A 27,315-nucleotide genomic window follows, 5' to 3' on the forward strand; every position below is an offset into this window, starting at 1 on the left:
GAAGAGAGGGACTAATCATTCCAGAGGGGTGTGTATGTGTATATCATTCTAGCTGACTAATAAAGGACTCACGGCACCTTTAATTAGTTCGTTCCCCTCCCCGTATCCGTATCGCCGCCTATGATCAGGGGAGAGGGGGGAGAGGGGGGAGAGCCGCAAATGTAAATCAGAGCTAAACACTGGCAGGAGGGAGACCTTATGGCAGTGGTTCTCAACCTTTTTTTTAAAACAAACACCCCCTGGACCTCATCCTAAGCCTCCCAACGCCCCCTTGACTTCTTCATAAGCCTACCAACGCCCCCCCCCCCCCTTAGTGTGAAAAAGAATGAACTAATGTCCCCTATGACAAATAAGTATACTGCCCCCTCTCAACTGTATCTATCTCAACGCAAGATGCAAGATGCAAGATCCCAATGCCCCCTAGGGGGCTGTAGCGCCCCCGTTGAGAAACGAGACCGTATGGGAAACAAGTGTGCTCTACGTGGGCAGTCCTGTCAAACACACTGAATCACAAGAGTAATTTTAAGGGAGCTGCAAAGCGTTAACAGGCACAAGAACTATCAACAAACAAATGACAGGAGATAAAAAAAAAACCCTGGAGAATGGAAAAGAGCAGAGAGAGAGAGAGAGAGAGAGAGAGAGAGAGAGAGAGAGAGAGAGAGAGAGAGAGAGAGAGAGAGAGAGAGAGAGAGAGAGAGAGAGGAAAGGATGTGACAGCACGGATGAAAGGCAGAGGAAAAGCGGGAGAACAAGGGAAGAATGAATGGGCTGAGTGAAAGACGAGGGGGGGGGGGACGCGCGCAAAAACTGGAAATGGTGTTAAATGCTTTCATGTCACCATTAGTGTCAGATGCACAGGCTGTGCAAACAGGGAGGGAAAGGGAAAAGTGAAAAGTAAAGGGAAGGAGGAGACCTGAGATAGCACTTACTGTAGATACTATAGACAGGGACAGTACACAGGGCTGACCCAACAAACAGACAAGAGGAACGGAGGAAGGAGAAAAGGGGAAGGCCCAGGGTTTCCAGAAGGTGGAGAACAAATTCCTCTAGTGTAAGCACTTAAAACACTGACAGCACAACTTCCCGGCTAGTTCTCTTGCTCTTAACGTTCGCTCTGTGTCTCACTATGGGAGCTGCCTCGGGCGATACCTTACTCTTGTTGCGAGAGAACCGGAGTCACATTAAGTAACTAAGTCTTTTCAAATCATCATAAACCAATGCTACGAAGTATTGCACTGCTTGTCACATACTTGTCATACTTCCTCAACCTTTTGAACAATGTTTCATGCCGACGACACCGTGATGTTGATTTGGCTGTTTGCTTGTTTTTTTTTAAAGATATTTTAGTCCTTTTTGCCTTTATTTGTGACAAGACAGTTCAGAGGCAGGCAGGAAGCGAACAGGGGGAGAGAGAGATGGGGAACGGTCGGCAAATGACCCAGACCGGAATCGAACCCGGGTGTAGCAGTGAGAGCCTCAGTTAGAGCCAAGCTAGGGCCCGTGCAACTCTTTGAGAAATGTTTCAGGCCAAGGACACCATGATGTTTCTTTGGCTAATGTTTGTTGGTTATTTATGGCAAGAACTTGGATCAGCAGCAGCCAACCTTTCAAAATCAATCCATCAGAAAATAAGAAGACAATCATGTTGTTGCATAGTAACATTGCTAAACCTGCTGTCCGGTGTAGCAGTGCTATTGGCCTAATTGGTCCACTCAACTCTCTATTCTTAGGCCTAAGGCCAAGGACATGCTCATGACACTTATAACTGTATGTTGAAAAATGACACTTGTGCCATATCAGTCACTCCTAAGATATGTCGGTAGGGACACATAGGAGGCGAAGCGAGCGAAGCGAAGAGAGGCGAAATTCCACCGTCATCAGGTTGTTGCAGCGAATCAAATGGTATGGAACAGTCATGTTGTTGATTTGATTAGGCCGCAGCAGGCGAATTCGCTCCTCATTTGCATAACATTAAACTTTCGTTAATAATTTTGCTTCGCTTCGCTCCTGTTCGCTTGCTTTCGCTTGCCTTCACCTCTCTCATAGGAATGAATGGTGAAGTTGGCTTCGCTTGGCCAAACTTGCGTCTATGTGTCCCTACCATAAAAGTTTGGGAACCTCAGTTCCGACTCACCTCTCCACGAGCAGCAGCAGCTGGTTCTGGGAGTTCTTGATCTTGTTCTGGGCCTCCACGTTCAGCATGTCCCCGGTGGCTTCTCCGTTGATCTCCAGGATGATGTCACCGGGCTGAAGCTCCGCCTTCTCCGCCTTGCTGCCTCCGTTCACCTGCGAGGAGCACAGGCAGATAGGCAGGGCCGGATCAATCAACAGTGGCGTTCTAACGATACGCTCAACTCGCAATTCGTACAGTTTGAAAACTTTGAAAGGGAGAATCACAAAACTGCCATTCACCTGCAAGGAGCCACAGACAGGGCCAGTTTTATGTTTGGAGGAGGAAGCCAACGCACACCAGAGGTTTTGAAGTGCAGGTAGCGGGTACTTGTTCACCTCAGAGGGAAGTTACTGCACATTCTTGTTCAATGCTCAATTTAGGTTTAACTCAACTTCAGAAAGCCTTGAGTCGAGTTAAATCTTGAGTTGAGTTAACTTACAAACAAAAAGGCAACAGGGCAACTTACCTTTTAACGTTTAACTGGCTTGCAATGTTTTACAGTGTAGCAACTGTATTGCTATATAGCTATGGCTAAATAAACTTGAAACTTGAAACTTGAACTTGAAGGCAGTTAATACACAATTTGCAAAATGGAGTGGAAATGGAAATGGCTCTTTGACCTCATGACACCTCCTTTGTCTTATGATGATTACATCTACTCATTCTTTCAAGTGGAAATTGGAGGAAATCATCACCATTATCATACCCGGTGCAACATATTTGACTGGGCAACATGGTGCTTTCAAAGCAATTTGTCTCAATTTTCATGTCCACATAGTTCCTGCACCACAGAGCAGTAGGTGAGTTCCCCAAAAGTTGTCGAAATCTTCAGAGGGGGGAAACCGTTGTAAACGGAGTGAAGCATGGTCAAAGTCAAAGGGCATCGACGGAACCCTCATTAAAATCCAGAACATTCTCCAATTGATCATGGATGCGCCCAGCTAGGCAGGCTGACACATGAGACCGTAAAGATATGGCGGGTCACGGGCTCGTGGTTACACAGCAGGGAGAGTTATGTGTCCTCTATAGAAGTCAAACAGCAAGGTCACGACCTATGCCTCAGCCCACCGTATGTCAGAGACAGAAGAAAAAAAACAAGAACATTTGGAGGTTAATGGGGGTAACCACTGGGGTTTAGTGTCTGAAGGACGGTTGCACTCGTGGACCCTTGCAGGCGGTCGGCCAGAATGCCTCAAGAAGAACCGTAACTACCCATTATTTAGAGCAGAGTTTCTCAACGGGGGCCGTACAGTCCCCAAGGCGGCATTGGGGAGCCCAAGGGGGGGCATTGAGTAGGATACAGCTGAGTGGAGGTGGGGCTTAGTTCCCATTGGGGGGCATTAGTCCATTTTATTTTTCAATACAAAAGGGGGCGTTAGCAGGCTTATGATGAGGTCAAATGGGCGTTTAGAGGCTTAGGATGAAGTCCAGGGGGCGTTTGTTCAAAAAAGGTTGAGAACCACTGATTTAGAGGGGAAAAACACTCTTCACTTTGGACGGTGAACTTGAAGGAACCCTTTTTTTGTCCCGAGAGCTTAGTGTGTACAGTATGCAAATGGAGCACTTTGGGGAATCAAACAAACACACACAAGCTCTCTCTCAGTCTCAAGCATCTTTATTGGCCCACAAACAACAACGGCGTGAGTAAGTAATGGGGCAGTAGCTTGCCAATGGGGCAGCAAGCTCATTTAAAAACCCAAGAGGGTGAAAACCTATACCAGATGGTAAATTAGACGTGAGAGAAAAAACACCACAAAAGGAGCCACTCAATGCGCCACTGACCAGTGCCCTTCCACACTTGAAAACAAAATGGCATCGCCAGTGCCGTGAATAATGCTGGGCATTTTCTGAGAGGGCGAGGTTGGAGGGGGGGCTTTAAGAACGAGAGCCAGAGGTGCCATGTCTGTGCACCCACTCAAGTGGCAATTAAGCGTTGCCGTGGTGACGCACAATGGTGCGTGCCTCCATCAATCAGGATACGGCTTGTTTCACATAAACTAAGGAGGTGGAGGATAGGCGGGACAGCGGGGCTGCCTGCCTGCCTGCTCGACCGCCTTCCTGCCTGCCTGTCCCCCTGCTTGCCTGACTGCCATACTGCCTGCCTGCCTGCTTGACTGCCATACTGCCTTCCTGCCTGCCTGCTTGCCTGCCTGCCAGACTGACTGCCATACTGCCTGCCTGCCTACCTGCTTGACTGCCTGACTGCCAGCCTGTCTGGCTGCTTGGCCGACTGCCTGCCTGCCTGCCTGTCCTCTTGCTCAGGGACTGTGCCAGGGCAAACAAGCATCCTCCACACCCCTCGGCAGAATGGAGACACGCAGAAGGGTGTCGAGATGGAGAAAATGGGTGTTGTGTGCAACGGGACGGGATGGTACGGGACACAACTAATAATGATGAGAGCGAACACAGACAGAGATTGACCAAAGGAGTTGGGGATGAAAGGGTGCAGGAGGAGAACAGGAAAAGATGGGAGGAAGGAGGGGAGGAAGAGGAGGAGGAGGGGGATGAATAAGTGGATGAGTCTCAGTGAATGAAGAGGGATTCAGTGTGGACGCGTGGGCACTGAGAATGGCATCCATGCCAAGCCATTACCACTTCAGACGACCACAAAGCCCCATGGAGCCCTTTGGGAACTTAGGCAAGACCAGGGTGAGAGGAGGAGAGGAGAGGAGAGGAGAGGAGAGGAGGAGGAAGATGAGGATGAGGATGAGGATGAGGGGAGGATGGGTGAGAGGTGGGAGAGGAGAGGAGAGGAGAGGAGAGGAGAGGAGAGGAGGTGAAGGAAAGTAGAGGAGAAGGGGGAAGGAAGAGGAGGAGGAGGAGTAATGGGAAGGGCAAGGGCCTATCGAAGGCCTGAGTTTCTTACTGGACCTCCTTTCTCTTCGTCATGCCATGCAAGGCCATGCGATTTGTTTTTGGGCTTTTATGCCTTTATTTCAACAGTTGTCAGGAAACAATGGAGACAGTCATTTCCCAACTCTACCCCAATTGAACTCTGGTCGGATTCGAACCTGGATCCCCACAATGTGGCCCATATACCAAAGAATCTTCTATTAGAGCAAGATGCATTTAGTCCATTCTTTTCCTGGATCCATGTGACGTCAGGTGACTTCAGGCACTGTGGCGCAGCGCGCTAAAAGCCCCCCACATTTGGGCATGAAAGCCCCTAAAAATGTATTTTTTTAAACATTCTTTGGCACTACCCATCCATCATGCTATTTTGACAATCCAGGTTTCAGACAGCCAGACTCACTTGCTCCACACAAGGCCACACATAGGGCTTTCAGGCCGACCAGAACGGAGCCAGTGCCCGCACCAGTTACGTGATTATCTGCGAACCGCCCGTGTTCATACCGGGCTCTGAACTTTTTACGCACGTGACTGTGTTACCCGGATGAACCTGCTGATGGTCACGCTGTCGTCACGGTTCACGGAGAAAAAAACAAGTATTTTGCGGTTCGCATTGCGAACCAACTTTCCGAACGCTAATATCTGTGGCGTGAACACGACGGCCGGTACGCGATTAGGTGCGGGAACGGGCTCCAGCACGGTTCTCAGTCGGCCTGAACGCGCTAACAGTGAAGTGGAGCCCTCCCACCCGCCCATCTCCACCTCTGGTTCAGGTGCTGCTCTAAGCCACTGTTTCCCAACCAGGGGTACGTGTACCACTAGGGGTACGCGAGCACATTGCAGGGGGTACTTGGAAAAATTTAATTTGAACAAATGTATGGAGCTTAGTTACATTGGGATAGAGAACTTGACTTGGTGGGTACTCATGGCACAACGAAAATGCTTAGGGGTACACAAGACAAAAAAGGTTAGGAAACACTGCTCTAGCCTCTACCTTCCTATCACCACATGGATGCCTAATTCATGGTCATCCTCCCGGGGTGAGAAACCGATAACACGAGGCCAGGGAGGTTGTGACGGGTCACACAGGCACCGTCACTGCAGCTGGGCTCTGCAATCATTGAGACTCTTTAATGAGCATTGCGTCATGAACAATTGTTTGCCTGCACGTTATTTTTGAAACATATTTTGGGGTTTACCGTTCAGCATTATGCCATGACTCATTTCATTCACCAGCCAGTTCAGTAATTACTCTCCTGTAGTCCCAAGTGTACACGTTTAACATCAAACACTGCAGTGAGTTGTAAAACGCTAGCGTCACATTGTTTACCTCAACCCTTTACAGTTTACCAAACATTTCTCCATTTCTACACGTTTTGTTTTCAGTTGCAATAATCACGCAAGGCAATGTTATTAATAACTTTGAGTTTATTTACCTTTAAGTTTAACAACAGTTTTGATTTAAGTGCAAACATTTCAGCTTACCAGCGAGTAGCGTCTTCTCCAGTCTCTGAAAGAGTCTGTACTGTTTTGCGTTGGTTTAAAAGTCCTTTGATCTTCCGGTTTGCAGGACGCAAACCGGAACAATGTTTTAACTTCTGCATTTAGGCTGCGATCTTGATATTGGCTTTGCCCAATGTTAGCAAATGTGTTTTAAATAATTTCTATATTGTTGTCATGTATGCATGATGTATTATAAGCTGTTTAGAGCGGTAATTGTGTATTTCTCCTAGAGCACCCCTGTAATGTTGGCGTGCATTGGTAGGCTCCAGTTCTAGTCACGTGACAGGGCTCTTCAAAGGGGGATTCTCTCAGTTGTTCTGGAGAGCTGCTTCTGAATAGACGTGAGTCTAAAGCTCTCAGAGGTATTTTGAATTTTGATTTATGCTAGCTAGATATTTTGTTATTTTTGCATTTTGACTTTTGAAGTCATTTGAACTTTGTTATTTTGGTTCTCATGCCAATTTTTGTTTGTACATATTTTTTTCAGTTCTTTATTTTGTAATTCAGTTAATTATTTACCTTTGTTTATTTTCTGCCTCTGAGGCCTTTATTGGGTTACAAAAATAAAAACCCATCGTCTGCAAAACCTCGTTCTTGTCTTCCTGAGTGCATTCCACCTGCTCTAAAGGCCACTGGGCTACGCTATCCTCAACATTTGGTGGCAGCTATAGAGGAAGCCAGTGCCAGATGAGCAAGCACTCAGTGAAGCATGGACAATCAAGGTGGCGCAGCGCAGGCTTCGGCCGAAGAAGCGGCGAAAGACCCGGGTGCCAGGTCCAGGCATGAGGTGAAGTCAAGAGACTCGAGACCGCCCTCTACAGTCCCAGATGACCGAGATGGCCGGATGACCGAGCACCTCGAGTGGCTAATGAAGATGGTCCAGAGTCAACAGGAGCGGCTGGACGCGGACGCCCAGCGGCAAGACCGAAGATGGAGGTCCATGGAGCACCAGTTCCTACAGCTGCAGCGGCTAGTGAGGGGAGATGACGTCAGTGCACAGCCGGTGAACCAGCCGGTTGCTGATCTGCAGAGAACGAATCCCTCTACCTCTCGCCCCTCGTCAGCTCAAGACATGCTTCTCCACATGCCGTTGCTGGATGTCCCGACTCCTCAGCCACCTGCGGATCAAGACCAGCAGGCCAACCAGCAAAGCTCCCTCAACTCAACTGGCCTCGGCTCAGCCGAAACTCCTCGTCTCCCACAGGGCTGGAAAGCCCCAAGAATGTCTCCTTTTGATGAGGACGAGGACATTGAACACTACTTAACTACGTTTGAAAGACTCGCAGCAGCAAGTCAGTGGCCAGTCGAGACATGGGTTCTGCATCTTGTACCCTTGTTGAAAGGCAAGGCCAGAGCTGCTTACGTGGCAATGAGTGCCGAAGACAGCAATGACTACATCAAGGTGAAGCAGGCGGTCCTTGACAAATATGAGATCAACGCTGAAACCTACCGTCAACGTTTCCGGGCCAGGACCATCCTCGAAGGTGAGACGCCGAAAGAGCTTCAAGCAAGACTCAAAGACCTCTTCGAGAAGTGGCTGAGTCCGGCGACGAAGAGCAGACCGCATCTCGAGTTCCAGCACGACTGATCACCGCGCTGAAGCAAGAGGTACAGGACATGCTGGAGATGGGAGTGATTGAGCCTTCAAGAAGTGAATGGTGTAGTCCCGTCGTCCTCGTGCCAAAGAAGGATGGAGGGCTACGCTTCTGCGTGGACTTCTCAAGACTGAACAGCATGTCTGCATTCGACCCTTACCCAATGCCACGCGTCGACGACGTGGTAGAGCGGCTGGGTAAGGCAGAGTTCCTCACCACACTCGACCTGTGTAAGGGATATTGGCAGGTGCCACTGACTCCCGAAGCACAGGAACTGACTGCATTCCGGGCCCCGACTGGACTGTTCCAGTTTCGGACCATGCCATTTGGTCTCCACGGTGCAGCGGCGACCTTTCAGCGCCTAATGGACGAGGTGCTGAGGGGAGCTGAAGATTATGCCGCCGCCTACATTGACGACGTGGTGATTCATAGCGCCACGTGGGCGGAGCATCTTCATCACCTCAGCGACGTGTTCCAGAGGATTCGTCAGGCGGGCCTGGTGGTAAACGCCGCCAAATGCCAGCTTGCCAAACCAGAGATCGGCTTCCTCGGATACGTCCTGGGGGGTGGCACTCTCCGACCTCAGGTCAGCAAGGTGGACGCCATCCGCGACTGCCAGCTGCCAACCACAAAGAAAGGGGTGAGATCCTTTCTCGGGCTGGTAGGCTGGTATAGACGCTTCATCCCTGACTTCTCCAGCCGAGCAGCTCCTTTGACGGGGCTCACTTGCAAAGCCAGCCCAAACAAGGTGGTCTGGTCTCCAGAGAGTGAGGCCGCTTTCCATGACCTCAAGGAGAGCATGTGCAGCGAGCCAGTGCTGCAGAGCCCCGACTTCTCTTTGCCCTTCACTGTGCAAACCGACGCATCTGGCGTTGGCGTGGGCGCAGTGCTGCTGCAGGGTGAAGAGGGTGACAGAAGGCCGGTGCAGTATGTGAGTCGGAAACTGTTTCCTAGAGAGACTCGCTACTCAACGGTCGAAAAGGAATGTCTCGCGATCAAATGGGCTCTCGACACCCTCAAGTACTACCTTGTGGGTAAAGAGTTCATACTTGAGACTGATCACAGGGCTTTGCAATGGCTCCACCGGATGAGAGACTTCAACTCACGAATCACTCGTTGGCACTTATCGTTGCAGCCATACAAATTTACAGTGAAGTACAGACCCGGTGTAGAGAATGTAATTTCTGACTTCCTCTCGCGCCCTGAGATGGACGCTCCGTCTTAAGGGGGGGGGTGTGTGACGGGTCACACAGGCACCGTCACTGCAGCTGGGTGCTGCAATCATTGAGACTCTTTAATGAGCATTGCGTCATGAACAATTGTTTGCCTGCACGTTATTTTTGAAACATATTTTGGGGTTTACCGTTCAGCATTATGCCATGACTCATTTCATTCACCAGCCAGTTCAGTAATTACTCTCCTGTAGTCCCAAGTGTACACGTTTAACATCAAACACTGCAGTGAGTTGTAAAACGCTAGCGTCACATTGTTTACCTCAACCCTTTACAGTTTACCAAACATTTCTCCATTTCTACACGTTTTGTTTTCAGTTGCAATAATCACGCAAGGCATTGTTATTAATAACTTTGAGTTTATTTACCTTTAAGTTTAACAACAGTTTTGATTTAAGTGCAAACATTTCAGCTTACCAGCGAGTAGCGTCTTCTCCAGTCTCTAAAAGAGTCCGTACTGTTTTGCGTTGGTTTAAAAGTCCTTTGATCTTCCGGTTTGCAGGACGCAAACCGGAACAATGTTTTAACTTCTGCATTTAGGCTGCGATCTTGATATTGGCTTTGCCCAATGTTAGCAAATGTGTTTTAAATAATTTCTATATTGTTGTCATGTATGCATGATGTATTATAAGCTGTTTAGAGCGGTAATTGTGTATTTCTCCTAGAGCACCCCTGTAATGTTGGCGTGCATTGGTAGGCTCCAGTTCTAGTCACGTGACAGGGCTCTTCAAAGGGGGATTCTCTCAGTTGTTCTGGAGAGCTGCTTCTGAATAGACGTGAGTCTAAAGCTCTCAGAGGTATTTTGAATTTTGATTTATGCTAGCTAGATATTTTGTTATTTTTGCATTTTGACTTTTGAAGTCATTTGAACTTTGTTATTTTGGTTCTCATGCCAATTTTTGTTTGTACATATTTTTTTCAGTTTTTTATTTTGTAATTCAGTTAATTATTTACCTTTGTTTATTTTCTGCCTCTGAGGCCTTTATTGGGTATCAAAAATAAAAACCCATCGTCTGCAAAACCTTGTTCTTGTCTTCCTGAGTGCATTCCACCTGCTCTAAAGGCCACTGGGCTACGCTATCCTCAACAGAGGTTTTTTTTTTTTTTTTACCAGAAACCACTTCCCTGCAGATAGGGTCAACCTCGTTTAAACTTTTTGAACTTCTGGCTATCCTCCAACTATGGGTTCACTTTCTGCCATCAGACTTTGGAATCGGGAATAAGGAACAAAAAAACAGACATAGCATTAGCATTTCCGCTGTTTGTGTGTTTCTGGGCATTTGAAGATGAGTCATTACAGTACTTCTTCAGAGAATAGAGAACAGGGTTAGGCCTGGGAGAGATAAAAAGGGGGGATAGGGTTAAACGACTTCAGGCTGCTGTGATAGATTTCAATGGTCACTTGAAACCAAGTACTAAAAAGCTCCAGTTTTCATCTCATCTCATCTCATCTCATCTCATTCACATGGGCCCGATCAAAACCAAAACAGTGCCGGCTCACAGGGCAGCCGCTGATAGCTTTCGCTGGGCCCGGGACAAAGTCATCTGAAAGGGGCCCCCCCACACAATACATACAATGTAATGGGGACGCACTTCTGGGACCCCCGTCTCCCTGGGCCCGGGACAACATACCTGTTTGTCCCTCCCCGACGGCGGGCCTGCCGTCTCAGGCCTGTCATTAAGACTATTTTTGTCATGTGGCATGACGAGACGACGACAAGAGAACGAGAGAGGATGCTACGGCTGGTGTGCGCTTAATGAGGGATGCATTGTCTCATGCTCTCTTTTTCTGTTGCCCATGCCGACCGGGGAATTTCAGCCACAGCCTTGTTTGGGTGCCTTGATAGGTCCCCTGCCGGGTTCAAACAATGGCACCAAGTTTAGCCAAAACACGCCGATGGTATCTCGCTGCCAGAGATATGTGTACAGTCGGGAAAAGAGAGGGGGGGACCCATATGAATGCCACATACTGTACAGTTAAGAGTCCCATTTTAGGCCATTTAGTCGAGCTTGGGAATGTGTTTAGTCACTGTTGCATAACGGACATCCTCTCTCTCTCTCTCTCTCGGCACATGCTGGTTGTGGAGTGGTTCCTGCTACTGACGAGGACCTACAGTACAATAACACGTATCGAGCCCTTCCTCATACTTCAGAAAAAAAACAACTTTAATACTATCCTGTGTGTAGTTTGCCAAATGTCTGAGGATTTCAAGAATTTCCGAATTATGTGAATACAATGATCCAAAAGTAGTCTTAAAGCCTAAAAGTAGATGCCATGGCCAGGTTCTCACACTAGCCAACCTCAGGCCTTACAGTGCAAAAAGGAGTTCAAATGGGAGCATTTCTGTATGTATCTTTTTTTTTTCTTTAATTTCACATATTAAATGGATGCAGATGAATTAAACATTGCATTTCCCAAAAACATGTCATTGCCAGGTTCTCTAAATGACCACCCTTGAATCTCTTTACTTTAAAGCAAGCTTTCTTGTGAGCATATTTCCAATTCTTTCAAAATGTATTTGTTCTTGATTCTGCACCCAAATTGTTAGGGTACATGAGATTAAAAACCTTCATTCTCCAACAAAAGATGCCATGGCCAACGGGCACTCCGCGTGGCATGCGGAATTCCAGAGTTGAAAGTGTTTGTGTGGAAGTCATGTGGGGGCTGAAATTGTTTTGCTTTTTCCCCTCCTTCGCCACTGCACTGTACACTTCCACCTTCCTCTTCCTTTATCACAACCATGAAAAACAAGCAAACACGAGGGAAAAAAACCGTGTTCTGACGGGAGAGAAGAAATATTATGGAACAATGGCAGGGGGGTTCCAGAGGTGGCCTCCCAACGTTACTGTAATCACCGACTTCCTCAGGAGAGGAGAGTAGAGAGGGCCTTGCAGTGGCTACCAACCCACTCATCTGTAGCCAGTGTTGCCAGATGTGTCTGATCAAATCCCGCCTAAAAACGTGCTCAAAAACCGCCTGGAGCCGCTAAATTCCGCCCAATTTCAACAAATTGCATTGCTTTCTTTCTATGGTCATAAAACTGCAGAAGAAAACGCCAAATGGTCGATTTTTCCCGTTTATACCCGCAGACAGCTATCCCAAGCAGCCCAATTGGGCGGGAAACCACCCAATCTGGCAACACTGTCCGTAGCGTAGGCTGCAGTGAAGACACAAACACAGGTAGCAACCGCTCGCTGGACACAAAAACATCAACACACATTCAACACGATACACCACATGTTTCTTTTTTTAAACACCGGTAGTGTACTCTGCCTGGCCAAGTCGGTGGCCAGCTGGATTTGGGCTCGTTGGAGTCAGCAACAGTATGCGAATAATGGCTGAGGTCACTGAGCTGACTGCCTAATTATATTGCATGATGACCAGGTTATTCCAACAGGTAGCAACCACTGGGAACAAAACACAACACTACACATGTGTACTGTGATCATTTCAGGTTTTTTTTTTTTTTTCAATTGAGCCTTTATCGCTATTGTACAGGAAAGACAAAGGAACAAGAAGTGAGAGGGGAATAGAGAGATTGGGTAAAGTTGGAATAACTCCACCCTGAGTCCCCAACTGCCCGTATATGGTATGGGTGTAGTTAAGTGCAGTGTGTCACAGCACCACGCCCCGTGGTCATTCCTGGTGGATGATAGATGGATAAATGGATGGATGGATGGATGGATGGATGGATGGATGGATGGATGGACTTTGGGAAATTTGTTTTGTGTCCTTTACAGTATGATAGCTTTGATACGAGCAATTGTGAAGCAGAGCCAGAACCAGCCAAATGCGGGCAGGTGAAAATTCAGTAATTTTGGCTGGGGATGAACAGTTAATTTAGAGTTCCTGATGTGTTTGATTGATGCATTGTTGTTACCTTGGAGACTGTGATGGCCCTCTTGAAGTCCCTGCCTCCCGCTATTCTGAAGCCCCAGGGGGAGGGGCCAAGCAGGGTCACTGTTAGCGCCATGACGATGGGACTACTCGGTCTGGATCACTTCACCAACCAGAAACCTGCATAGATGGAGAAACGACACGTTTAAAACACAACAGTATGAAGCATAGATGGAAAAAAACTTGTAGCCCACTTGAAATTTTCACAAATGCACGGGGCCCATCTGTGACCCAATAAACAATAAAATTCAAATAGATCGACAGCAACACACAAAAATATGATTTTGGTTTTTAGAAAATGATGTCAAGGCCCACTTGAAATACCTTCAAGGCCCACAGTTTGAGAATAACTGGTATTGAGATAACAAAAGACGAGTTAAACATGCAGTTCAGACCAAGCAGTTTAGCTGTAAGCAAATAGACCACTTTTGCTCCTCTTCCCAGGAAGCGTTGTCAGTTCTGAGGGACGTGGCCAAAAACTCCAAAGCATTTCCCACATCCACCAGAACTGACAAAGCTTCTTAAAACAAGAACGAAACGTATTCAAACTCAAAGTCGTCGTCTGGTTGCTTTTAGTGAAACCCTTGGATAAACACTACCATGACTTGGATGAATGACTCTTCACAGACATGTGTAGTTTGGACAAACTGTGAGAAAATGGGGAGAGGGATGGCGCACAACAGAAAGACATTTCACCTCAACAATAACAGCATACATAACTTGGAGATAGACATCAAGAGAAAGTGGGAGAGCACTTATATGAGTTAATATGAGAAAACCACAGCCACAGTGAAGATGTGTCAACACTGATTTTGCACGTTTGGAAGAGCAAAGGAGAACACGCTGGCATATTATGCCAAGAATGTCGTCACCTGCTCTTCTCGTTCCTCTCATCTCCTTCTTCAACACAAGTCGTTTCGAAAATGTGCTGAGACACACGCACGCACGCACACGCGCACACGCGCACACACACACACACACACACACACACACAGTCAACCGGCGACCGCATCAAAGAAGAATGGAAGGAATTCCAAACCTAAGGGCACATGACTGACATTGCTGGAGCACCTCTTAAACCCAGCAGTTTTTTTTTTCATCTCTCTCTCTCTCTCTCTTTTTTCTTTCTCCACTTCCTTCAGATGGCTCTTTTAAGAGGAAACACACCGAGGTGATAAAATATGGCACTCCAAATGCCTGCACTTTCACATGGCTCTAACGTTACAGCACTCCACTGAGCTGGTTTTCAACAGCAGAGCTTCTGAGGAGGAAGAAGAAGCAGCTTTTCTGGAAGACTGGTAAAAAGAAAAAAAAATCCCATTCAATCCAAACCTGTTTTCCATTGGCCCCCTACCTTGGAACAAGAGAGTGATGAGGAGCCAATATGGCTCTGCAAACGTTCCGCGGTGGCAGTGGGATTGTTGCCTGACTGTGTTGCTCAGAGCCAGCGTTGTCAGATGTGTCTGTCCATTTCCAGCCCAAAAAATGCTCAGAAATCACCTAGAGGCACTAAATCCTGCCCAATTCGAACCCAAATTGTATCAATTTCTATGGCCATAAATCTACAGAAAAAACTGCCCAAACTGCATCCAGGGACTGTACTCGCAGACTGCCATCCCAAGCGGCCCAATAGGGCGGGTAACCGCCCAATCTGGCAACCCTGATGCTCAGAGCAGGAAGGCATGTGCAGCAGCAGTGTTTTTATCATGAGCACATGTGCAGAAAAGTAGAAGTAGAAGGAAAAATCTACAGTGCTGCTGCTCATCAATTTATTCAACACGTATGGACCTCAATGTCTTCGTCAGGTGTAGGCCTATACGTTGTGTTGTGTTGCTCTGGCAGGCCTGTCTGGCAGGGATGGATCAGAGCTGTTAACTGCCCTACAAACGCAAAGTGCAGTTTTGCCAAAATTGAGTTTAGACTGAAAATGGTCTATATTACACCTCTTGTATCTTGTGACAAAGTCTTATTGTCCGAATGAGTCCCGTTTTTGAGATACTGTTCTGACAAATTTGCAGTAACTGGAATATCTAGGCCTAACCTAATACCAAGGCTTTGAAGGCATTTTTCTCAGTGTCAGTGTTGGCATAGTTACTGCACAGTGCCTTTGTAGGGCAGTAGTGATATAACAGAATTACCCTGTGCTTGAATCTCTGGTCACATGGCTTTATGCTGGCCCCAAAGGTTCCAGGTAAACCCATCTCTCTGCCATACATGTTAGCATGGCAGGTTACGTGTATAAATTCTGTAAAGTTGGCTGTTCGGCGAATGATACAAGCTACAAAAAAACGCAGGAAAAAGGAAAAAAAGGAAAAAGTTATGCCCGTGCAGTAAAGCATCCTTGAACCTCGTGGATGTGACGGTGGGGTGAGGGTGAGGGGTCATTTCACGTGATATCAGACACTTTGGGACCCGACTGACACAGATTTCAATCATACTTGCAGTGCCTGTTTAAGGGTGAATCAAGGCTAAATGCATAGTGTCCTGCCCTCATTTGTAAACCTTTGCTAGTCTGTTTCTCCCTTAATATTGGTGTCAGATTCACACAAATGCAGTTCTGGGGTGCTACCTTGCTACTAAACAGGCACAGCAAGTATGATTGAAATCTGTGTCGGTCGGGTCCCAAAGTGTCTGATTTCACGTGAAATGACCCTAAGGGCCATGGCTCATGGATGTGGCAGTGGGGTGGGGGGTCCGGGTAAAGAGCAGGGAGGATGAGGAGCAGGAAAAGTCGTTGTTTAAGGACCAGAGTGGAGTAGACTGATGTACCACCACACAAGCACACAAAAATGTACTCACACATGCTTGCACTGACACAGACACACACAGAGACATACACAGACACACACACACACACACACACACACACACACACACACACACACACACACACACACACACACACACACACACACACACACACACACACACACACACACACACAGACACACACACACACACACACACACACACACACACACACAGCTGGGGGCGTACCGCAGACTCCTGTGGCTCATGCTTTAAGGAGAAGTGGAGTCTGTGGCTTCAGATTTGCAGAGTCACTAGTGGCTGCCCAACTGCACAAACAAAATTATTTCACACTCAGTACTTTCACGGAGACGGTTTTTGACAGCCCCAAACCTTTTGACTACAGTGTTTTATTCACGTCTAACCTATTCTTTTGCATTTCCAACAAAATACAGACCTCGGATTTCAAACGACCATGCAGCAGGCTTTCTGGAGGACACAGCAAAAGAGGGACCATAGGCAAACTCATGTGTCATGACTACACCCTTGCAAAGAGCCACTTTGTTCTCCCAGAACAATGTTGAGGTCACAACAGTCAAGAGGAACTTCACAGGAACAACTTGTTGGGTTTCCCCCTTGGCCTGCGTGTACAATACATCCCCATAGTACTGAGTACTGACACAATCATCACATTCTGCGTGTTTACAACCTCTAGGCGTCTGTCGGCAAGTCGTAAAGCATGTCAAGTCAATGTCACCGGCAGCGAGGAGAGGAGTGGAGTGGAGAGGAGAGGAACGCTAGCATTGCGTCACCTCTTGTCACGGATGAGATGTGAATGCCAAGCAGCCGAAGCATGCGGAGAGGCAGCTCTGATAAACTAAACTAAACTAAACCAGCACGGTGACAAGGCAGAAGTGCAGTCGGTTCGCTTGTAAAAGAGGTGATGTCACTGTGCTTGGTAGGCAGGCGCATAACATACTGCATGGCTGGGAATATATGATGAATAAATACTGTACCTAAATTATACAAATGTTTAGTACTCTACTTGCACATTCAAGACTTTTTATGGCTTTAATACATAGGCTACACTACAGTGCCATACCGTACAGACTGTTCAGCGCGTTTAGAATTCTACTTGCAAATTCAAGACTTTTTATGGTTCTGATAGGCCTACAGTATTGTACAACCTGGTCATCGAAACAGCCAGAAATGGCAAAGCCACAAACGCACAAAGATAAGGCTATGAAAAGTGAAATCAATTTAATGGGAGTATGTCAGAGGACATAAGTTTATATACAAGTGATACAAATAACAAATAAAATCAATAAATAAAGTAATGCATTGATATCTGAATTAGCCAAATGTTTCCAAACCAACCTACTCACCCTACAATGCTTCAAGTCATTGTTTTAAACCTTTGCACTTTGGCCGCTGACTACATTGAATGCTGTGACACAATAAATGTTGTGATATGATATCTACTGTAGGCTAGACACAACTTGCATGAGATCAAAAGAGAAAATTGCTTCATGATTTCTCACGTTGTACAAGCTATTTGGATGAATTTATTTAGCAAAAATCTGTTATCTGTTTGAGACGAATTTAAATCACAAAAAAAATCTCAGGCTTTGTCGCTATAGCACTGAAATGTTCGCCAAACAACAGAAATGAAATGTAGGACATTTCTGTTACATATTCACACACACACACCACACACACACCCACACACACACACACACACACCACACACACACCCACACACACACACACACGCACACACAAACGTCATCCGCCTCCATTCAAACCATTTGTGGACGGTGTTGTCTGTGCATTCCAGACGTGTTTGCGACCCTGAGCTCCCAAACCCTCCCCAGTACCCAGTCATTAGCACATTCAGGGCAATTAGTGGGGTTACCCCGATTACCCCGCGCCCCCTCATTAGACCACGCTTAATAGCTGCGGCCATGAGAAAGCTCTGTACAAAAAAAAGAAAGAAAGCTCGCGTCAACGATTACATACCCTTACTCTTTTTTTATTTTACGTAATCGCCACCAAGCTTGTTTGCCGGTCGCGTTTCTTCCCAGTCACAGGAGACTTTAATTAGTGCAGCCTGCCTGCCTGCCTGCCTGCCTGAGTGCGTATGAGCCTCTCGTCTCCCACTGAAGCCATTATTAGGTTGGCAAACCAACCACCTCCCTGCTTTATGAACTTCAGCGCCTCACACTCTCAAACGACACTCTGATTATTGCCACAAGGGGGTCAGAGTCGGAGGGGGCGGGGGGAGAAAAGGGGCTAATACCCGTTTGGGTATGGAATAAATAATGATAAACAAGAGCAAATAAAGTCCCTAATGAAATCAAAACAAATAAAACAGATTCTACTATGAAACTGAGTGTAGGCCTCAGGCCTGGCCCCTTGCCTTTCGGGTGGCTGTAATTGTAGTAACCACAAAAGTAAAGCCTGGGAGAGAGAGAGAAAATTAGATGTCATTTTAGACTCTCTTGAGTACCCATTCTTTTCAACAAGGCAGAATTGACTGACCCACTTGATTTGGATACTCGTGTCCACCACCACTACAATTGGCGAGGTTTATTTGAAAGCCTTCTCGACTTGCAAACATTTAGAGAGACAAAACAAAGAAATCCGATGAGTGAACAACACACAAGACTTTTAAGTCCATTGTGTGTCGGAGCAATAGTTGCCGAGCAATAGCCATGGCAACATAAAAGACCACCACACAAGACAAGAAGAAGAATTTTAACCAGCAAGCCATCCGTCTGGTTTATATGGTATGTTTGGCTATCAAGTGACCTATCCTGAACCTCATTCAAAAGAGGAGGGAAAACCCTGCCTGGTTATCAGTAAGACCTGACATCAGTAACAAAAGCATGAGGCTTGAGCACACGTTTTTGGGCATTTCAACTTTTTTGCTGGTCAAACCTTTTGTCCTCGGGCAGGGGGGAAGGGGGGGGGACTTCAAATTCTTCCACACACTCTGTGTCGGTCTAAAGCAAACAGCATATTTGCGGTGCCATTGTGTACAATTCCGTGCATGTTTCCAAGAGGGTGTTTCCATAAGTGGCCCTAATTTGCTGTAATTGGGACGGAGACGAGTTATTCATTTGTGTTTATGCAGCATGATGGCACATGCCAAGAGAGTGATGGCCGCCCCCCACCACCACCACCACCTCAGTCACAACATCTCCCACAAAAACAACCACACAGAAAACCCCCCGAAAAAAACGGTATGGTGATTTGGGGTGAGGTCCTCTTGCGTGCTGCAGTTTGTTGCGACAGTCAGTCAGTCTCTCCCTCCCTCCCTCTACCCACCCCCAGGGAAACTGACAGTGAGTGGGGGGCAAAGGGGTCATTTGCCCCGTGCCCAGGAGGAAAGGGGGGGGGGGTGCAGAAACGGGCTCTCATTGCATTGCATGCATTGAGTGTGGGGCCCCATTCAGATGACTTTGTCCTGGACCTCGGCTGCCAAAGCTGTGAGTGGCCCTGCCCCCAGCCCTGCCTGCCACTCCTTCACCTGGGCACGGCTGGCTGTTTGCTTCCTCCCTTCCATGCCCAGTTTCTGCCGCTGATTGTGAGTCATGGCACCCAGTGATAGAAGTGGTGATGGCCTGCATGCCTGCCTGCCTGCCAGTCTGCTCTTCAAAGGGGGAAATGAAATGCTTGTGGTGTGACCTAAGTCAAGAGCAAACACTCGCTTAACACACGCTCACATAAAAAAAACACACACTCACAAACATCCTGCTCGCAATCTGGCAGGAGACACGCTCCAATCCTTAACCCAACATGAAAGAGGGAAAAAGGGAGAAGAAAAAAGCATGGCGATGCCAGCACCTTTAGGCACCATTAGCCTAGCCTGATTATCATAGACTTTCAAATCTCTTCGAGACTTGGTCTGACCAAGAGCATAACGATTCACGTTTCCTAAACGTCATGGTTGACCTGCCTCCCTAGGTTTGCTACTGGTTGACTGGTGTCAGACAAAGTGGGAGGGGTTCCCAATTTTTCGGGAGATCAGAAATGATATTTGCATTGCTCTTGGCCTGAGTAAAAGCAACGCAGAGGGTGTTGTGTCACTAGGAGGGCGTGGCCTGGCTACCATTAGCCTGGTCCCCCCTCCCCCACCACCACCAGCACCACCAGCCCCAGCAGCAGCACCACCACCACCAGCACCATCACCCAATTCAATGCTCTGTCACACACAAACACGTGGATGTAGGGGCCTCGTGCGTTTCTGTGTCCTGCCCACCTGTTATTGAGGACTGGGGTCTGGTTGCTTGATTATCATCGAGTTTCAAAATCTCGGAGACTTTCGGTCTAACCAGGAACATGGCGAATAACGTTTTCCAAATGGCATGGTCGACCCGCCTCCTTCGATTTTCTACTGGTTGAGACCAGAAAAGGCTGTGCCGAAGCTTAAACCACATCACTGCCTTGAACACATCTCTACTATACCGAGGGCCGTTGACGCTGGTCAGAGTTAAGCTAAAAAAAATGGGCTTTTGGAGCTGGTCAAAGTTGATTGGTTCCAAACAAAGTGGGTGGAGTTCCCGTTTTATCTGGAGCTCAGAAACTACATTTGTATTGCTCCTGGCCTGACTAAAAGCAACGTCGAAGGCGTTGCATCACTTGGTGGTCTTGGCCTGGCAAGGGGTCTGGGAGAGCTTAGACATAATTGGCCTTGATGAGCAAGAAGCCTAAAACCAATCACACTGCAATGAGACTCTCAGCCACTCCAGCAGAAACAGCAGCCAAATGAGACCTGTATTGGCAGCCTCGATAAGGGGGGCAGGGCCGGATTAAGATACCACGGGGACCCTAGGCTAAGATGCCGCCGCCACCCAGAGGGCAAATTCCGTGACAAATTTAATAGACATTGTCATAATTATGTGCTCAGAATTGAGGATAACATGTCTACTAACTCTACTGAACACAACAGATACATATTGCGCATTTTCTCACAATTCTGATTTTTTTTTCACTTTTGGCCAATCAGGGGTGCCCTGGCTGGCGGGGGTCCCTTGGCTGCAGCCATATCTAGCCTGTGGGGGCCCTCTGGCTGGCGGGGGTCCCTAGGCTGTAGCCATATCTAGCCTGTGCATTAATCCGGCCCTGCCAGCGGGAGGGGGGGGGGGGTAAGAGAGGTTTAGAGAGGCTTTGGAGAGTCCACTTAGGAAGGCAATTAAACTTGGCGGTGGTGGACTAGAAGCGGTGGGCACGATGACAAGAGCCTGTGGCTTTTTTCCTGAACGGGCCAAGTGGGAGATGTTAGGCCGGCCGGGCATGCTTTAGCCTAAAACTGGGCACACACACACACACACACACACACACACACACACACACACACACACACACACACACACACACAGCTCTCTCTCCCTCTCTCTCTGAGAACACACTGGCAGGGTTTGATTAAAATCACCCTCCCTCCCTCCTCAACCTCAGTGCCATGTACTGTGTATATGCAATACATGTCTTTGGTCACAATGAGGGCCTTAGATGAAGTTGAAGATGTGAAGCCGCCACAGTGTGTGTAAGAGTGAGTGTGTGTGTGTGTGTGTGTCCTTCACCAGGCGTGGGTCTGAAAAACTCTGCAAGTGGGGGGTATTAATCAGAGGGCCCTGTTGTTCAAAAGCGGCTCCAGCGGGCAGTGCCAACCATTGGAAGATGGGTGCCAGACCAGACGACTCAGCTCTGGCCTTTGAGGTGGTGAAGTCATTGGTGTGTGTGTGTGTGTGTGTGTGTGTGTGTGCATGTGTGTGTGCATGTGTGTGAGCCTGCCGCTTGAATGTACCGGTATGTATTCGGGGGTCCTTTCAGATGATTTTGTCCTGGGCCCGGCAAAAGCTATCAGGGGCCCTGTGTGTGTGTGTGTGTGTGTGTGTGTGTGTGTGTGTGTGTGTGTGTGTGTGTGTGTGTGTGTGTGTGTGTGTGTGTGTGTGGGTAGTGGGACGGGAGCTGGCTTGGATGTTGCGTTGTTGAATTTCAGCTCTAGTGAAGTGCGAGCCATAATGAGAGGGCAACCCCGGCCGGCCGATCGTGATGCAAGTTAATCAAAAGGTAACATGAGGATGGTGGAGAGCAGTGTTGCCAGATTGGGCAGGTGCCCGCCCAATTGGGCTACTTGGGATGAGCGCCTGCGGGTAAAAACAGGGGAAAATAGGGCATTTGGCGTTTTTTTCAGTCATTTTGGGCCCATAGAAGTCAATGTAATTTATTGAATTCGGGCTGAATTTAGCGCATTTTGGCGGTTTTTGAGAACCTTTTGGGTGGGATTTGATCAGACACATCTGGCAACACTGGTGGAGAGCCATCTTGTTTACATCTCATCCCATCCCCCCTTCCCCCTTCCAACTGCCATGTTCACCCTCAAATCGACTTCAAAAAGGGGAGCAATTTGCGATGTCAGTGAACGTCTACTCTGCATAACAGTTGGCAGAAGGATGACGTGCTGTTTAAGCGGCGGCAGTAAATACAGTGGGGGCACCCACTACGCTAAACCAAAAAGAGCACACACACAGACACACACACACTGACACACACAGAGACACACACACACTGACACATGCACATGCACGGACGGACACACACTGACAAACACACACGCACTGACAAACACACGCACTGACACACACACGCACGCACTGACACACACACACACACTGACACACACACACATGGACACATGCACATGCACGGATGGACACACACACGCACGCACTGACACACACAGAGTCTGAGACACACACACACACTGACACAAACACGGACTGACGGACACACGCACACTGACACACACACACTTACTGATACACACACAAACACACACACACACACACACACACACACACACACACACACACAAACACACACACACACAGTGACGGCACCCACTACGCCAAACGTAAAAAAGGAAAAAAAGAAGCACTCCCTCCCTCCCACACCCTTGGAGCGTCTCCTAACCAACACACATCACAACTGTGTAATTACAGAAGCTACCCCATAGGCTCCTGTCTGTGAGACGGCGGACGCAGCTTAACTCATTGGATGCCAGCCATTTTTGAGTCACACAACCCAACAGTAGGCTACCAGAGCATTTTCAGGATCTTGTGTGTTTTTTCTCAGGCATATAATTCAAATTTCTGTGAGTCTATGTCAACGCTGCACCATTATTTTTTTTTGGGGGGGGAGACCGAACACCCCATTTTCAGTTGTTGTTTATGACCTTACAGGCTATGTTTAGACACTGGCCATTTTAAAAAATATAAGTGTTTTTGATATTCATTTTTCAATTTATGATCATTCATATTCTGAGGGTTGTTCTATTCTATGCTCTTTGTGTAATTTGTAGAGCCAGAAAAGAGCTTTCAAATAACCCCACAGACATCTTTTTGTGACTTACACTGACTGATATGATCAAGGCTGAATGCATAGTGTCCTACCCTCACATGTAAACCTTTGCAAGTCTGTTTCTTCTTCAGCCTTCTCCGAGATCTTGGTCATTGTAATGTGGGCAGCACTTTGTTTACATTTTGTAAAATCATTTTTATTTATTCCCAAAAATATCCGAAAGGTTATACAACATCAGCAGACAACTAGCAAACAGTGATAACTTTTGGGAAAATATTTGGAGTAGGCCTATGTTAGGCCTAAGATTTTTTTTATGTAAACAAAAGCTGCCCCCATTAGAATAGTTCATATCTCGGAAAGGGCTTAGCCAAAAAATGTGGCATTACCGGGTGCTGATAAGTCAAGGGTAGCGTGAGCAATACAACAGCATATTGAAATTGACTGAACTGGTCCTTTAACCTTTGTCCCCATTACTGAAGCATGAAAGCTCTGTGGAGGCCCTCTCTCTCTCTTTCCCTTTCTCTATTTTCCTGGAACGGTGGGAACGCTACCTTTGCTGCCAGCAGTCAAAAAATGTCTGACCTGGGAGCAGGACAACCCAATGAGGATGAAGATAAAACAGAAAAAAAGTCAGATTCAAACAGGATTTTTTTCTGCCTCTGCTTTTTCTGCATAACGTTTCGGGTGAAAAGCCCTCTTCAGACGTACGTTTCAGGTGAAAACCCCTCTTCAGACATGCAGTACAGGGGTTGGACAAAATAACTGAGACTCCTGCCCCCATTACTGCAGCATGGAAGCTTTGCGGAGGCCCTCTCTCTCTCCAACCAGGATTTTTCTGCACCCTCAATTTTATTGCATAATGTTTTAGGTAAAAACCCTTCTTCAAGATTACGTTTCAGGTGAAGAAGGGTCTGAAGAAGAAGGTTTTTCATCTGAAATGCTACGTTTAAAAAAAATAAAATAAAAAAAATCAAAAAGGGCCAGCAAAAAAATCTGGTTGAAGCAGACTTTTTTCAGTTTTATTTTACCTTTGCTGCCATTCAGGCTGGATGATGAAAAAGATGGGCTCTATAAAGCAGAGCTACCTCAAGGCCTAACGACAGTGTCATGAGACTAAAACCCACCCCTACCCCCCACCCCCTCGCCCCGGTTCATGTGACACAATGTCTTGTCTTTACTGCTTGTGCTATATATGAGGTTTTTTTATTCTATGTCTTGATGTTGTCATTTTTGCAATGTGGAGCTATGGAATCTTTTTTCTCCTCATCCTTACCCAATGTTGTATAACACTTAGCATGTACTTTACTGTACTGTACTGTACTGTGCTGTTTTTGGGGCGCCACACATGGTGGCAGCCGTTACAATAAGTTTCCCCTTGTGGGATCAATAAACATAAGTCTAAGTCTGAGTCTAAACTGCAGATGGATACAGACCTAGGCCCTGACCAGGACCTGGCCTGAGCCCTCCNGTATGGGTGTGTGTGTGTGTGTGTGTGTGTGTGTGTGTGTGGGGGGGGGGGGGGGTTGGCTATTGTGAACATGGCAGGCTGTATGGGGGGGCCCTATCAGTGTTTTGCCCTGAGGCCCTGTGTGCAATTGTTCCGCCACTTCCTAGCCCAGAAAAATCCAGCGCTAGGTGTAGACACACACACACACACACACACACACACACACACACACACACACACACACACACACACACACACACACACACACACACACACACACACACACACACACACACACTGATATAAACACACACTGCCAGCAGGGCAGAGCAGACACATTAGCGCATTAGCGAGGGCTTGAGCCTACAGCTGTCTAGCTGGCTGGCTGACTGTGGATTGAAACAACAGCCACTCAAAACAAACATGCTGACTATACCGTACCACACGCACATACAGCACTCAATGCTGTCTCTCCCTCACTCCCTTACGCACACGCACACACTGACACACACACACACACACACACACACACACACACACACACACACACACACACACAATGCTGTCTCTCCCACTCCCTCACACACACACACACATATACACACAGACACACTAACACACCCACACGCACTGACACACACATACACAAGCACTGACACACCCACACGCACTGACACACCCACACGCACTGACACACACATACACAAGCACTGACACACCCACACGCACTGACACACACATACACAAGCACTGACACACACATACACAAGCACTGACACACCCACACACACACACACGCACTGATACACACACACACGCACGCACACAGACACACACACACACACACACACACACACACACACACACACACACACACACACACACGCATTGACACACACGCTCACACACACACACACGTACACACAACCTTTCATGACAGCAGTAGAGGAATGCATGTGTGACTCAAACCAGAGGGATCATTCGGAGCTTTCCCTGTGTCCTTTGTCAGGAATACCGGGGCCATTGTCAGGGGTCCTGGTCCTTTGTTGCCCCGTTTGTGAGTGTGTGTGTGTGTGTGTGTGTGTGTGTGTGTGTGTGTGTGTGTGTGTGTGTGTGTGTGTGTGTGTGTGTGTCAGTGCGTGTGTGTGTGTGTGTGTCAGTGCGTGTGTGTGTGTCTGTTTGTGCAAATGATGATGACGTGAACCCTGCCCTGTAGTCATGACGACGACAATGATGATGACGATGACGATGATGATGATGAGGGTGAGGGTGAGGGTGATTGGGATGGTCATGGTAGAGTGATGATGGTGTAAGAGGGTGAGGATATACAAATACAGTTATTATTACTAGGGGAAGCCAACTCCCTCTAATGACGCCATTCGGCCCAAAGGCACCTGCCTTGACATAGGCACACACACACACACACACACACACACACACACACACACACACACACACACACACACACACACACACACACACACACACACAACACACACACAACACACACACACACACACACACACACACACACACACACACACACACACGCCTTGAGAAAGGTGGGAGGAGTGTTATATAGCTGCCCGCGGCCGCTCCCTGTTACAGTTTAATGGAGTGGAATAACATTCCTTTCATACCTCGGTCATCCCCTGTACTGTCACTCAATGTACTCTACACAGGGCCGGATTAAAGCACAGGCTAGATATGGCTGCAGCCTAGGGCCCCCACCTGCCAGGGGGCCCCCAGAGGCTAGATATGGCTGCAGCCCTGGGCCCCCCACCTGCCAGGGGGCCACTGACAGGCCAAAAGAGAAAAATGGCAGAATTGCGACAACATGCAAAATTGAAAAATTAATCTGTCATGTTGAGTACAGTTGGGAGATGTATTGTCCTTAATTCCTAGCTCATAATTATGACACCATCTATGAAATTTTGTCCCAAAAGTTGCCCTCCCGGGGGGGGGGGGGGCACAACAACTTGTAGCCTAGGGGCCCCAGGTCATCTTAATTCGGCCCTGACTCTACTCTACTCTCGTCACTTAAAGAAGGAAGCCTCTCCTCCTCCTCTTCTCTCCTCCCTTCTCTCCTCTCCTCTCTCCTCCTCCTCTCCCCTCTTCTCTCCTCTCCTCGCATGCCCTCTCCTCTCCTCCCCTCCCCTCCCCTCCCCTCCTCCCCTCTCTCTCCCTTTCCTCTCTCTCTCTCCTCTCCTCCCCTCTCTCCTCTCTCCCTCTCCTCCTCTCTCCTCCTCTCCTCTCCTCTCCCCCCCTTGTCAGTCTCCTCTCTCCTCTCCTCTCCCCCCCCTTGTCAGTCTCCTCTCCTCTCCTCCCCTCTCCTCCCCTGTATCTAGGGAGATGGAGAAGACATCAAACAATAACACCTTATGACTCAAGCAGAAGACAAGAGGATGGGCACAGTGTGTGTGTGTGTGTGTGTGTGTGTGTGTGTGTGTGTGTGTGTGTGTGTGTGTGTGTGTGTGTGTGTGTGTGTGTGTGTGTGTGTGTGT

At 47.8% G+C, this 27,315-nt stretch overlaps 1 protein-coding gene across 1 annotated transcript in view; it reads right to left on the bottom strand.

The window, feature by feature from the left end:
• Positions 1–27,315, bottom strand: part of pdlim2 (PDZ and LIM domain 2 (mystique)) — a 148,070-nt gene that overhangs the window by 110,112 nt on the left and 10,643 nt on the right. Inside the window, exons 2-3 of the mRNA XM_063194843.1 lie at positions 13,235–13,371; positions 2,135–2,286 (exon numbers count right to left, since the gene is read on the bottom strand). Of these exons, the coding sequence (XP_063050913.1) occupies positions 2,135–2,286; positions 13,235–13,327 (245 nt within the window). The 5' untranslated portion in view covers positions 13,328–13,371. The remainder of the gene's footprint in view (positions 1–2,134; positions 2,287–13,234; positions 13,372–27,315) is intronic.

The sequence above is a fragment of the Engraulis encrasicolus genome, chromosome 3, assembly GCF_034702125.1.
Source record: "Engraulis encrasicolus isolate BLACKSEA-1 chromosome 3, IST_EnEncr_1.0, whole genome shotgun sequence".
NCBI lineage: Eukaryota > Metazoa > Chordata > Actinopteri > Clupeiformes > Engraulidae > Engraulis > Engraulis encrasicolus.